The 14,878-nt window shown below is 45.3% G+C and overlaps 1 protein-coding gene across 2 annotated transcripts in view; it reads left to right on the top strand.

Moving 5' to 3' along the window:
• The first annotated feature begins 1,338 nt into the window (after positions 1 to 1,338).
• LOC126992684 (uncharacterized) overlaps positions 1,339 to 14,878 on the top strand; it is a 50,277-nt gene continuing 36,737 nt past the window's right edge. Inside the window, exon 1 of one of the 2 annotated variants that reach the window (XM_050851491.1) lies at positions 1,339 to 1,730. In XM_050851491.1, the coding sequence (XP_050707448.1) occupies positions 1,728 to 1,730 (3 nt within the window). In that variant the 5' untranslated portion in view covers positions 1,339 to 1,727. The remainder of the gene's footprint in view (positions 1,731 to 14,878) is intronic. The other variant, XM_050851499.1, reaches the window with a different exon arrangement.

Genomic DNA, 14,878 nt, shown 5'->3' with positions numbered 1-14,878 from the left:
GCTTATGCTCGGGCTTCTTAATGCTGCTTGAACAACACCCCTACCTTCCTGTGCCCCTTCTGCACGCTCAGCTGTTGCAAGCACTCCCGGGAAAGTTCCAAAATCTCTTAGGTGCTGGAAAACTCGGCAAAATACTCTGCTGTCAGGAATCAGGATGTCTTCTGTCAGGATATTTTTGTCTGTATTCTTGTGCGGCAGCCCAGGAGCTACCGTTACAGAATCCGTAGATGAACATCATGTCTGAGTATTCAATATTAGTGAAGGTAAAGGGCATTTTCCAGAGGTTATTTCGATAAAGTGTAGTCAGGAAACACTTCTCAGTGCGACGTTTACGCGCGCCTCAACAGACTGTCGGCATTCCTTGCTGTGAGTTGCCATGTCTGCATAAAGCGTTTTTTCTAACTGTTCCATTGTTAAGTTCGGAGTATTTTTTTCTTTGATTATCCCGCACAGTAATTTATTTGATCACTCAGTAAGTGTTATTTGTTGATAATGCAGCCCCATGTTGTAATAAATGCAAATGTTTATCACTAGGCTACAGATTGGCGGCATCACGCCCGGGCAGTCAGTCAGCTGTTGCTCCCTACACAACATGGCCCCGCAGCCCCCGCCAGCACACAAACCGCCACACCTAAACACTCAATTTCTCGCATAATAAAGCAAAAACGAGCATATGTGTATAGAGTAATTTTCACTTAGAATTACCTGATATATCATCTCTCAAAGTATTTACCATAACTCGTGGGACACCCTGTATATATTTTAAACGTATTTACGTTATTTAATGAGTATTTTGTATATATATTTTTATACAAATATACTTTATTTTATGTGCATTTGTATTGTTATTTTGATATAAATTTACATTACATTTAATGTGAATTCTGTATTTCTATTTGAGTAAAATTTTGCCTTATTTTATGTGTATTTTGTATATTTATTTTCATAAGAAATTAATTTATTTTATGTGTATTTTTGTACATATATTTTTTGGGGAAATTTACGTTATTATATATAATCCTACTTGTATTCGATCAACTTACTTAAGGCGTAGACACCGTCTAAGCGGTTTGAATAATGGCTGAATTAAATTCAACTTGTCTAAATTTGGCCAATGATAATAATGATAATCATATCACTACCACCACCACCACCACCACCACCATCACGCATACAACAATGATAACAAACACACAAAGCCACTGATAACATGCACACTACACAGATAACAGTGATGTGACCTCTTATGTTCAAGGACATTTTCTGTAGATATTTTGTCCGTATTTTTAACGTTATTATTAACAAAATCATTATCACCAATACAACACACACACACACACACACACACACACACATACACACATACACACACGAACCTGTTTTATTTTACAATGACACACACACACACACACACACACACACACACACACACACACACACATGGATGGTAACTGGGCGTCCACCGTGGGCTGAGGCGACAGTCGACACAGACCCAACCTTGTGATAACAGACAGGAGCTCAAAACTTCCTGATGGCGCCTGCAACTGCTTATTCTGCTGCATTTTGACATGCGGCCTTAACAGTTCCTGCTGTTGGTCAATTGTTGATGATAACTGTGCTGTGTCTTGACTTGCTGACTCAACATTTTGTGTTGGTTCTTGTGGTGGTTCTGCGTGGCAAGGTGTAGACTGACCCACAGAAGGCGACGCCACTGGAAAGAAGAAGCGATGGTGAGTACCTGAACGTTTGTTATCGTGCAGTACTAGAAGATAGGTAAGCAGCTCAAAAAAGGTACCTGAGCCCTCGAACTCCTGCTAATCACGATCTCCTTAATTTTGCCTGGAATCGCGTCAAAGCAATTCCCCGATTCGCCAATTTTATTTGTTCATTAATATAAAATATCAAAACCTTGCTTGCTTCAATTCTGCCAGAAACTTCTGCCATCTAGCCAGAAATATCTGACAATTTAATTTCTTCATCTTTCCCACCTCTCCGCAGTACTACTGATGGCAACCCAGCTATCACATGTCTCTAAACCTGAACTCTTCTCTCAAAAACTTTCAGAGAACTCCACTCGGGATAATTCAGAGCATATTCATCGTACTCATTCCCCCTCTGAGTTTACTATGACATTTGTTAGAATTAAAAAAAAAAGTTTGCTATACCCTCTCTGGCCGGAATCACTAGGAGTGTCATCTGTTATCCTCAAAAACTGTCTTTTCGTGCTGTCACCCTGCTTAGTCAATCTTGTCTTTCAACATCTGTATTTCCTTTCTGCTGGAAGTACGCCTACATGCGACCTGTGCCTAAAAAGGGTGATCGCTCTAATCCCTCATAACACCGCCATCTTTTTTTTCTTGTTTTTCTAAAGCTTTTGAAACAGTCCTTAACAGGAAAGTTATTAAGCATTTATCAGCTCCTGACCTCTAATCACCAGTTCGGATTCGGCAAGGGTCGTTCTATCATGCTTTCCTAAGTGATTCCTGCTTCTATTATTCCCTTTAGACCAATTTACATCTGTTCTGGTAAACTGTCACTGTTCTATCCCTAAATATATAAACGGTGGTGGCCCTACGACTGCGAGTTCTGTTCTATCTCCCACTCTCTTTCTATTGTTCATTAATGATCTTTCCAAAACAAACTGTTCTATCCACTCCTACGCCGATAACTACTCTTGCTACTCACCATCTTATAGCATAAGACCCTCCTAATTGAAATTAAAGGAATGAGGTATAGGGTAGGTGGTGGGTAGAGTGACGTTGCCGCGTCCAGGACGACGCCCGGTGCCACAAGCCGGGATTTTTCAGTCACCGCCGAGTGGCCTAAAGCTATACTTACATTTTTTTTTTTTTACGTCTCCGCCTATTGCGCCGGTAGGATTGCGTGAAGGGCCTGGATGGTATTCGGCCCCAGCCTGTCATGGCGCAGGCAAGTGTTTATAGTGGCGCCATCTTCTCTTGCTGTCCAGAAGACCACCTGTCAACCTCTTCGGGGGTCAGCATGAGCCAGGCACGATAGCGCTACTGTAAACACTTGCCTGCGCCAAAATGGGCAGTGATTGACCATCAAGGCCTACCAAGAGAGCCTACTGGCGCTACAGGCGGAAACGTAAAAAAAAAAAAAAAAAGGACGTTACAGAACGCTTGACCTCTGACATCGCTATAATTCATTAATAAGGCAGGAGAAGCTTGGTGTCTTTCAATGGGTCAAAACATCATATTTTCAGAGGTGGACAAATGCAGTACTTAGTGCAGTAGTGCGGTAGTACCGCACCACAAAAAAGTACCGCACTTCCGCAAACTTTCTGAAAATACCGTACTACCGCGGACCGCACTAAAAAATCCTGCGGTACTTTTTGCGGTACTTAGAAAACTATCGAAGACGTTTGCAGCGCGGCATGCTCACAGAAATGTCTTTTTTTTTATTTTACAGTGAATGGGACTCAATCGGTCAATCGGTATTAGTCATCAGAATCAGTGATTCAATTATTCTAACTTTTCAGTTATTGTTCAAAATTAAATACTAAATGAATAACTCAGGGTAAATCTGTTCGTCACTCAACCCAAGGCGGCGCGCCATGACTGCCTCTGACGATGACTATAGCTACATGGCAGTGAACAACAGTACAAGCAAACACTAACATGATCGCCGATCAATCTCATGTCCCGTAAAAAAATTTCTTTGATGCATAACATAGACCATAGCACATACTATATCTGTATTTTTTTTTTTTTTTTTTTTTTACTTCATTGTAACTTCTCTATTTTCTCTCTCTCTCTCTCTCTCTCTCTCTCTCTCTCTCTCTCTCTCTCTCTCTCTCTCTCTCAATGTAGCCAAGATCAATATTGTTTGATTATAATAATAATAATAATAGTAATAATAATAATAATAATAATAATAATAATAATAATAATAATACTTTGTTATTAATAATATTATTAATAATAATAATAATAATAATAATAATAATAATAATAATAATAATGATAATAACAATAATAATAATACTTTGTTATTAATAATAATAATAATAATAATTTATTATTATTATTATTATTATTATTATTATTATTATTATTATTATTATTATTATTATTATTTCCTCGTTGAAATTTCCACGTGGTTTCTTCGCTGAGCCTGAGACACCAGTTTACAGCTTTCCCACGGTCCCGCTATTACCAACTGCAGTTTATGTTTTGCCATAATATGTTGGACAGTTTGAATAATGTTTCATTCTTCCCGTCATGACTTTCCTATATTAGTAATCTTTCGTTTTCGCTCCAACATTGGAGAATTCCTCCCTTTCCTCCCCCCCCCTTCACTCATCCATATCCCTGGCTAGGGCTACTGCAGCTCGCACCACTCTTCCTTCCTTCCTTCCTTCCTTTCCTTCCTTCCCCCCACTTCCTCTTCTCCCACATGACGTTGATCTCCTCCTCCCCCTTCCCTGTCCCCTCCCTCCTCCCTCGGAAAGTTGCATTCCCTTCCCTCCCCCTCCTTCCCTTCCTGTCCTCTACTCCCCGGCCTGTCCCCCCCTTCCTCCTCCCTTACCTCCCTCTCTCCCTCCCCCAGTCCTCCTTTATTTTTTTTGTATCTCAAAAGTTATTAGTAAGTCAATGGATAGCCATGATAGGCACTGAAGTATTTTTTTTATATTGACTAGTGACTACCGCTACCGCAGTGCCGCACACCGCGTACCACACTGGGAAAGAAAAAAAATGGGACTGCACGACCGCAACCGCACTACTCCGGAAAAAGTACCGCACTACCGCAACCGCGCTACAGATTTTTCAGTACTGCGCCCAGCTCTGCAAATTTTCCACCTGTCAATGAGGTATATTCATCCTTACCAGATGTCACCAGCGATTTGGCTTTTGTGCCCCCAAAACATTGAACATTCTTTTAATTATCGTAAATTACTTGTGTTTCTCTGGGACGTGTAACAATTAAACTTCAATAAGTGACACTATTTTTAATAAAAATGTAACTGATCATTCTCATTGTTTTATTTATTTATAAACGAGAGAAAATTAATGCCGTGCGGAAGCCTGTTCTCATAAAAAAAAAATCGTTCTTGCATGAAAGCCCTGCGAAATCAAGAAGAAATGGGCTTTTAATTTTTGTTTTATTTACATTACAATATTTGCTGAGTATATGCTTAGGGTGTATCAGTGTCGCTTTCGGCGAAATTTATCAAAAACATTAGGGCATCAGGCATCTCGACAGAAAGCGTAGCCTCCATTGTTTGATATCCGTGTGCAACACCTGTTTCCGCTCCAATAGTGCTTTGCTCCGCCCACAACTCCTGGCCTTAAACGTTATCACTTTTGACCTTCCCAAGCTCCTGGTAGCGGCAGGCGTCCACCCCAGGTGTTGGTTCATCTCACACAACAACCATCAGTCAGGCGAGGGCTGAGTATAATATGTTGGAAGCGGAAGCTAGTGACCTCATGGACACCCAAATACCTGGTCTTCCTGTGTTAGGGGGTGGGGGTTGTCGAGATGCCTGATGCCCTGATGTTTTTGACAAATTTCGCCGAAGGCGACACTGATACCCCCTAAGCAGATACTCATCAAATAATGTAATGTAAATAAAATTTATTAAGAAGCCCATTTCTCCTTGATTTCGCAGGTCTTTCATGCAAGAACGACCTATGGTGAAGATAGGCTTCCGCACGGCATTTATTTTCTCTGGTTTACAATAAAATAAAACAACGAGAATGATCAGTTACATTTTTATTAACAACAGTGTAACTTATTGTATTGAAGTATAATTGTTACAAGTCCCTGGGAAACACAGGTAATTTACGATAATTGAAAGAACATATCAAGCTTTTTGGGACACAACAGCCTATTCACTGGCGACACCTCATGGCTGGCAACGCTGAATATATCTCATTCGACGCAATCTTAAAAACACCTATCCGCTTTTACAACAAACATTATCGGTCTATCCTTAACTTAAAATCTCAACTAAAAATTATATATTTCAACTTGTGCTAAAACAACTCCCTCGAGGTTAAGCGTTTTGTATTGTTTCCACCATTTTTTCTTCCTCACAGATGCTATTCATATACAAGGGCCTTGTTCGTCCTCGTATGAAGTATGCATCTCATGTGTGATCGGGGGGAGTGGGTTCCAACACACAGCCCTTTACACAGAGTTAAGGTTCTTCGTGTCATAAACTTCCCCCCTCATACGGACAATCTTCTACGTAGAACTCTTAAATTCCGCCGCAATGTTGCCTCGATCTATCTTCTATCGATATTTTCGTGCTGACAGCTTTTCAGAACTTGTTAACTGTAAACCTCTACCCCTCTCGCGGAGCTGCACATGGCTTTCTATTTTCGCTCATCTCTATATTATCTAAATACCTTATGCAAGAGTCAAGGCATTATCTTTGAAAAAAATAAATTTTCACTTTTTTTGCGATTCTTCAAGTTAAAGGCCTAAAAAAAAGGCTATCCTGCTCATGAAAAGTTGTTTAAAATCCATTGTTGAAGGATCACGAGCACGTGCTAGTCCTTTAACTTTGACGCTAAGAAGCAAGAGATTGAAATATCATGAGTTTTTAATGATTTTTCGATCGTCTTTTTGACTTCCTTTAGTTTGATTTAGTCCACCTTTTCAAGACAGCATGCTCTGTCAGGCTTTTTTCTCAGAAAACGTAGATTTTTCTTAGAAAGAACGAAGAAGAAGAAGAAGAGTATTGTTTGTTTACGTGTTGGGGAGCACTCGTTACTCGTAATCTGATGCGTTTTACACCATTTTTCGATGTGCCACATAAGTCTGAAGCACTCAAGGAGAGATCTGAAAGGTTAGCAGAGGTAAGAGAGGTCAGGAAGAGAAAGAGAGAGGAACAGAAGACTGCCACAGTGAGAATCAAGTGAGATGGGCAAGCCACTTCGCCACCCGCCCACCACCCAGCCAGCCACCACCAGCACCCTGGCTAGACGAATTGAGCTGTTATATCAGGACTGCAGTGAAAAAACATCTGCTGTAAGTACAGAAAATTGCATTATTGATAAATATGTACAGCAGGAGCGGTTTGAGGCTGACAGTGTAGCATGCCCAGCTGGCTTAGCCATCATATCATATCCATCATAGCATCATATTCAAGGCAGCAGGCAGACATTTAATTACCTGTAAAGTGCAAAATATGCCACTATGAAGTGTTCAACTGCTCTCCGAAGACAGTCAGAGATGGCAATTTTTCTGAAAATAATGTCAAACTTGCCAATTCTTTGCAAACAGGTGGTGGATATAATTTGTACTCTATGGCAGCAACCACCATCACCACCAAGTCCATGACAAGGAGTGCTTATTATGACATCCAGAGCTATGTTGGAGATAAATATTTTACCCTTGAAAATTATTATAGAGACTTGAGAGACAGCAACGGCAAACGCATAGCCGAGGGGCATGAAATACCATCGGGGCGGGTAAAGAAAGCTTCTGCAGCTGACTATGCTACAGGAAACTTCTAAATAAATAGGTGGGGTATGGGGAAGTAGCCTATCTCTTGTAAAACAAACCCCCCACATGATAAACTTATGTTCTGATGATCCCAAGAGATAAGGTAAAATATTACCGCTAAAGGCCTGAAACATATCAGTATCATACTTGTGAGATACTGCAGATACAACAACCATTTTTTCAGGGTTAGATGACCACATGAGAAAGATGACGCCAACCAAATTCCATACATCCATACAAGTCTAATACTTTATGAGATATGGGGTAACATGTAAAAAAAAAATTCAACGCTAATTTCTCAAAAATCAACTTTTTTGAGTTTAAAATAATTAATGACAACTTTAATTCTTTTCCAAGGTGAACAATTTCCCAAACACTTCTTATTCAGCCATTTCCCTAACACTTCCTTGTCCTGAAATTTAAGATTAAGAATTTCAAGTATTTTTTTTTTTTTTAAGTGTACCCCCTTTAAAAAAAAATAGAAAAATTAGAAAAAAGTAAAAATCTCAAATTCTGGAACAAGGAATTTATAAAAAAAAGGTTGAATTTTAAAGCTAAGTACAGTGGAACTGCCTTTTGTTCCATACTGAGAAGTAGTAGGCTTATATGTTATAATGCGGTTCAATGGAGTGTGAGGGCAACTACCAACTTAGCGGGCGAACGACCGGGGCACTCCTGCCGCCCGCCCGCATCTTGCCGTTCGAAGCTGTTCAACTACCGAGGCGCAGCGAATCACCTGCTTCACTCCCGCTGCTCGTTCGCCTGACGCCGTTCGACGCCTCGGTCGACTGAACCACCGAGGCTTCTCAACCCGCTATGGGAGGCGACTTGGTGGCCGCCAGCGCCTTCCTCGTCAGACAGCGGCCGAGCCTCGCTATGAACACTTGATTCTACTAAGGCTCCAGCCCTGCTCTCACTCGGGTTAACTCAGATACCGTGGGCTCGTTCTGGGTGCCTTACCTCTCTCCTCTGCACGCCCTGGACTCCCGTTACTGCTGTGAACCTGACGCCCCTTCTCCTCCTGCGCCTCCCTCGTCTACCACGTCTACACCACTTCAAGGACGAAGCTGTGCTGCCTCGTCATTGCCACTCAAAGGACGAGACGGCCAGGAGAGGAAGAAGCCGTGCAACGGGTCATTGGTGAGTCCGGCGTGCTGAAGCCTTCGTGTTGGAGACTTCAGATTGTGAGGCTGTTTTGGGGTTTTCTATTTTATTTAAAGTAAACTGGTGTCTGACCATTTATCTTGTTGTTTGTTATCCCTTCCGGTTACAGCACCCAACACTGGAACCTTGACATGTGGCGACCTCGCCAGGATTGGGTCAACTGCTAATCGGAAGGGTTGGCTGGTTAAGTCGCCTTTGCGCGCCACTTGCAGTTTGCGGCCCGGAAATGAGTGTTTAATCCTTCACCGTTCTTTTGGGCTATTGTATGCCCACGGTGGGATTTGTTGGTGCTGCCATAGCACTTTTTCAGCCCTTGTGCTGCCCTTATCACCCAATCACTCGTTTGAGTATTGGGTGGGCTTCTACGCCCCTTAGTACCCTTTTTGGAGGGTTTTATTTTCTAATCTTTCTTCATTGTTTCTTATTGTGTTTAGGTTCTTCCTGTTTGTTTGGTTCTGTGTAGCATTTTCTTGGTCTTGTTTTGTTGTTGGGTTTTTGTTCTTTATTGGGTTGTTTATTTGTGTCATTGTCTTTGTTCGGATTATTTTGCTTTGTTCTCTTTCATTAATCATGTCTAGTTTTGATGTTTTTAAAGCTCAGGCTGTACTGTAGCCTTGGGGCTGGAGGGTGAGGATCTCGGTCGCTACGTCGCCCAGCAGCAAGCCATCGAGAGGGACGAGCTAGCTGCCGAGAGAGAGGAAAAACGTCTCCTAGCTGAGAGGGAAGAAAAGCGTCTCCTAGCTGAGAAAGAAGAGAAGCGCCTCCTGGCCGAGAGGGAGAGAGAAGAGCGGGCTGCCGAGAGGGAGAAAGAAGAGCGGGCTGCAGAGAGAGAAGAAAAGCGTCTCCTTGCCGAGAGAGAGTTCCAACTGGCAAAGATGCAAGTGGAAAAAGAAATAGAACTCGCCCGTGTCGTCGCCCAGGGGAAAACGGCTTCTCCTTCCTGCGAGAACGTGAGAGGACCGAAATTGCCCACCTACCAAGAGGGAGAGGACAACAACTACCTCGTCCGCTTTGAAAGGGTGGCTGAACTTCTGCGGATCGACAAGGATAGCTACGCTGCGAGGTTAGGTTGTCTCCTCACGGGTAAGGCCACTGAACTGTATACTTCCCTGTCAGCTGACATAGCCGAAGATTACGCTCTTTTGAAGAAAGTTCTCCTCACGGGGTTTAGTAAAACGGCGGTCAACTACCGTCAAGACTTCCGTCACGCCAGGATTAGAGTTGGGGAAAACTACCAGTAGTTCTCCATCCATCTGACTCGGTTGTTCCAAGCATGGTTGGAAGCCTCTGACGTCCCCTGCACTTATGAAGAGCTCTGGGAGTTTATGCTCCTGGATCAGTTTCTAACTAATCTCACCCCAGACTTGAGGATCGTCATCAAGGAGCGCCGGCCGAAACATCTTCCCGACGCAGTGAGACTTGCCGACGACTGGTCGTCTGCCCGCAACGCCTACCCTAAAGCTTCATCTCCTAATTCCCGAGACCCCTCTAAGACGGCGTCGCCCACGAAATCTTCAGAGTCCTCTCCGGGAGCCTCCGCCAAGATATCTGCCCAGCCCAGTACAGCAACCCTGAGGTGTCACTAATGCGGGGAGGAAGGCCATCTACGTCCGCGCTGCCCAAAGAATCCCCGCGCCTTCAAAGGTGTCGAACCTGCTAAACCATCCCATCAGGTAGGCTTTTGCCTTAGTGACAAAAGTGTCCCGAAGTTTTCCGTTTCGGGCACTGTCAACGGGTCTTGGAGCTCCAACATCATCAGGGATACTGGCTGTTCCTGTGTGATCGTCTCTGAAGACTTACTACCTGATGTAGATGTTGAGAGTTGTCAAAAGGTTTCTCTTGCTGACTACCTAGGACGAGTGGACAAGTTTCCCGTGGTGAGGTTCCTATTAAGCTGCCCCTACTTCACCGCTTGGACTGAGGTGGTACGAGCTCCTATTAAGTTTGTTGGGGCCCTCATCGGAAACGTCCCTGGGGTAAGGGATCCCCATGACCCTGACTCTTCTCAATCTCCATCTAATTCTTCCAGAACATCCTCATCTTCAAAGTTGCCGCGAGGGACTTCTACTCCTCGTCTTCCGACGTCCCCGGCAGCCATCCAGGTACACGCCGTTACCACTCGTGCTGGTAGGTTGAAGAGGCTTCATTCGCTTGTCCTTCCGGATGCTACCTCCTTCAGTAACCCCTCAAGACTTCTCCCAGCTCCAAGCCTCCTGTGCCTCCTTAGCAGCAATACGGCAGGAAGCCTCATCTGGACACGTCGACAAAGCAAGGAACGGATCCTCCTTCCAGTACCTGTATCGCAACGGACTTCTCTACAGGAAGTGCCTCACCTCCCCGCTTTCCAACAAGGTAGGCCAACGCTGTCTAGTTGTGCCATGGGTTTCCCGTCAAATCATCCTCTCTGCGGCCCACCAGAGTCCCTAGGCCAGATATTTCTCTCGTCATAAGATGGAGATGAAGATCTTTCAACATTTCTTCTGGCCAGGTATAGGAGCAGACATCCGTACTTACTGTCGTTTCTGTGATAAGTGCCAACGGATGTCGGGGAGAGGTCGTGTATGTCCTGTCTCCCTCCAACCGTTATCTGTCGTCACATAACTTCTTCCGCAAGTTGCCATCGACCTCGTTGGACCCTTGTTTCAACCAGCTACGAAAGGACCTCTTGTCAGCCCCGTCCCCGTAGTGGAGGAGCCATCACCTGACGCCAGCTCCACAGAACTTCCCATCGATGGACCACTTATGGACGACCGGGATGTATTCTCCACCCCGCCTGGCTGTACTTCAACGATTCAGCATTACATCGCCCGGGTGTTGAGATGGGCCTTGGGTCTACCGGCCTACAGGTACCGTGTCGTCCATATGACCGGGTAGGATAATGTGGGGCCCGATTTATTGAGCAGACTTCCTGCATAAGTCATTCCTCCTGTGTTTCCTCGTCAGTTTCTCTCCTGTTTTCAGTTTATTGGCTTATGTTCTATTCTTTCTCATTTGGTACTTGTTTGTTGAATCTACCTGGAGTAGATTCTTGTATGGGGGCCTGTGTGACGATAACTACCAACTTAGCAGGCGAACGACCGGGGCACTCCTGCCGCCCGCCCGCATCTTGCCGTTCGAAGCTGTTCAACTACCGAGGCGCAGCGAACCACCTGCTTCACTCCCGCTGCTCGTTCGCCTGACGCCGTTCGACGCCTCGGTCGACTGAACCACCGAGGCTTCTCAACCCGCCATGGGAGGCGACTTGGTGGCCGCCAGCGCCTTCCTCGTCAGACAGCGGCCGAGCCTCGCTATGAACACTTGATTCTACTAAGGCTCCAGCCCTGCTCTCACTCGGGTTAACTCTGATACCGTGGGCTCGTTCTGGGTGCCTTACCTCTCTCCTCTCCACGCCCTGGACTCCCGTTACTGCTGAGAACCTGACGCCCCTTCTCCTCTTGCGCCTCCCTCGTCTACCACGTCTACACCACTTCAAGGACGAAGCTGTGCTGCCTCGTCATTGCCACTCAAAGGACGAGACACTCAGAAGAGGAAGAAGCCGTGCAACGGGTCATTGCTCAGTCCGGCGTGCTGAAGCCTTCGTGTTGGAGACTTCAGATTGTGAGGCTGTTTTGGGGTTTTCTACTTTATTTAAAGTAAACTGGTGTCTAACCATTTATCTTGTCGTTTGTTATCCCTTCCGGTTACAGCACCCAACACTGGAACCTTGACATGGAGTGAGACGCTTACCTTAGCCTTAATGTATCTGTATTTCCTCCTGCCTACGACTCACACTCTCAAAACTGAGTATGAAGACACGGCTCCGAATACTGTGGGGGTAGAGCCACTACGCGCTTTTATATTTCTTTTTTTGTTTTGCGCCCTTTAGCTGCCTCCTTTTCAGTAGAAAAATAAAAGTGTTGTGGTGAGCAGGCAGCAAGGAAACCTTTCGTTTTGATAATGAGAGGCATCATTCAGGTTGTTTGGTTTGCGAGGTGGGACACACACACACACACACACACACACACACACACACACACACACACACACACACACACACACACACACACACACACACTGAAGGTTTGCCCTCACCAGTTACAGGTCGTTGAATCCACCAAAGTAGTTGGAGTTACCTTGAACAGCAAGTTTATCTGGGGCAAAAAACAGGTCACCACCATCATCAGGGTGGCTTCCTACAAACTTTTCATGTTGAGGCTCATGAAAGCACTGGGAGCCCCCCAAAGGACGCTCAAGGACCTGTATACCACCCTAATCCTCCCCAGACTCCTCTACGCCTCTCCTACTTGGGCTTCCTCCATCAACAAGACCCAGCAGCGCTAACTGGAGAGTGCAGAAGCGGGCTTGCAGACAGATTCTGGCGGTTCTTGCACCAAATACGAGAACGCACTCACCGAGCTGAATCTGCCCACCCTTCAGGACCGTTACCACATAAACCTAACGAAATTCGGCAAGTCCCTCCTCCGCATCCCCCGCCATAGAAACCTAATCCCACACGCCCACCCTCCATCCACAAGACCCACAAGACACCTCAATATTCTCGTCCCTGTCAGAGCTCGCACGGACAGAAACCGGTTTACCACTATAATGGCACTTGTAAAGGCCATAAATACCTCCATGATCACATGGCCCCCCACACCCCTTCACACACACACACACACACACACACACACACACACACACACACACACACACGGTCCATTCCACACACCCCAGCCACCATTCCCCACGTCCCCAATTATTCATCACATAAATCTCATTGTACTTTGTGTATTTTCAGCCTTATGACTGCCAAGAAATTAATAAACCATTTATTATTATTATTATTAGTAGTAGTAGTAGTTTTATTACACACACACACACACACACACACACACACACACACACACACACACACACACACACACCGTGGACCTGTGTTATCGTGCTTACCTTACAACCGAGAGGTCCCGGGCTCGATTACTGGGGAGAACGGGGACAGAAAATCAATCAATCAATGCAAGAATACCCCGGGGGGCGCGTCGCTTTGCCCACCCTGCGTTGCCAAGTCCAGGGGGCCCTCCAAGCGAGTCTCCATGCAGGCCCCTTTCCCATACTGAGTACCTCCTGCCAAGATCTATTGAGTTGCTCGATCCACGTACACCGTGGGCGTCTCCTTGGCCTCCACTCAGGATTGTCTCTTACATGAAGAGACAACCCGATGAGCGGGATCAGCCTGTGGGTAACGTGCCACTTGCCCGTATAGCAGGAGTTAGCGTTGACGGACTATGCAGGTAATATATGTAGAAGTAGTCTCATGGAGTAGTCGCTGGTTTACCACAGTCATTCCAGCGATATCCCATGATTATGAGTAGACATTTATTACCAAAAGCATCATTCCGCCTCTCCAAGTCCCCATTAAGTGTGCATGTCTCACAGCTATAGAATAAGATCGGGAGTACAAGGGACTTGAAGATCCGGAACTTTGTCCTTCTTCATAGGTATCGACAACGCCATATACTCGTGCTGAGGGAATCCATTACATCGTCCGCCAAATCAATCCGCCGTAAAACTTTCTGGCGTGACTCGCCGTTGTTCTGAACTACTCTACCAATGTAAGTGAAATTTTCAGAGATCTCAATGTCCTCGCCAAACGCGTGGACCAGACTGTACCGTTTCATCTAGCAAGCCTCCAAACACCTGTACTTTGGTCTTGGCCCAGGATACCTGAAGTCCCAAGAGCTTTGCCTCCTCATGCATTGCCTCGAGAGCCATCACCAACATCTCCAGCGACTCAGCAAGGATTATTGCATCATCGGCAAAATCAAGGTCAGTGACCCTGGTATTGCCAATGGATGCTCCACAATGAAGAACCCTGCCTCACTCCCGCATTCACGGGAAAGAAGCCGGACAAGCCCCCTCCCCCCACACACACTTCACAGCACTCTCAGTCCCGGAATACAGGCCAGTCAGCAAACCAATAGTCTTTTCAGTAATCCCACCGAGTCACAAAAGATCCCAGAGCACTGATTCAAACGCCTCCTTGAGATCGACATAGACTGCAAACATCCCCTGTCGAATCTCATGTCGGCGCTCTACCAGTACGCGAAGCGCTAGGATACGGTTAGTTGTTGAGTTGCCCAACGTGATCCCAGACTGTTCAGGTCTCTTTAGCTTCAGCAGCTGGCTGCAAATTCGCATCAGCAATAGATGGGCTAGCACCTTGCCTGGCTCATTGAGCAGTGTATTACCACGGTAGTTG

Source organism: Eriocheir sinensis, chromosome 7 (assembly GCF_024679095.1).
Source record: "Eriocheir sinensis breed Jianghai 21 chromosome 7, ASM2467909v1, whole genome shotgun sequence".
Classification (NCBI taxonomy): Eukaryota; Metazoa; Arthropoda; class Malacostraca; order Decapoda; family Varunidae; genus Eriocheir; species Eriocheir sinensis.
This window is presented reverse-complemented; position numbering and strand designations above follow the sequence as displayed.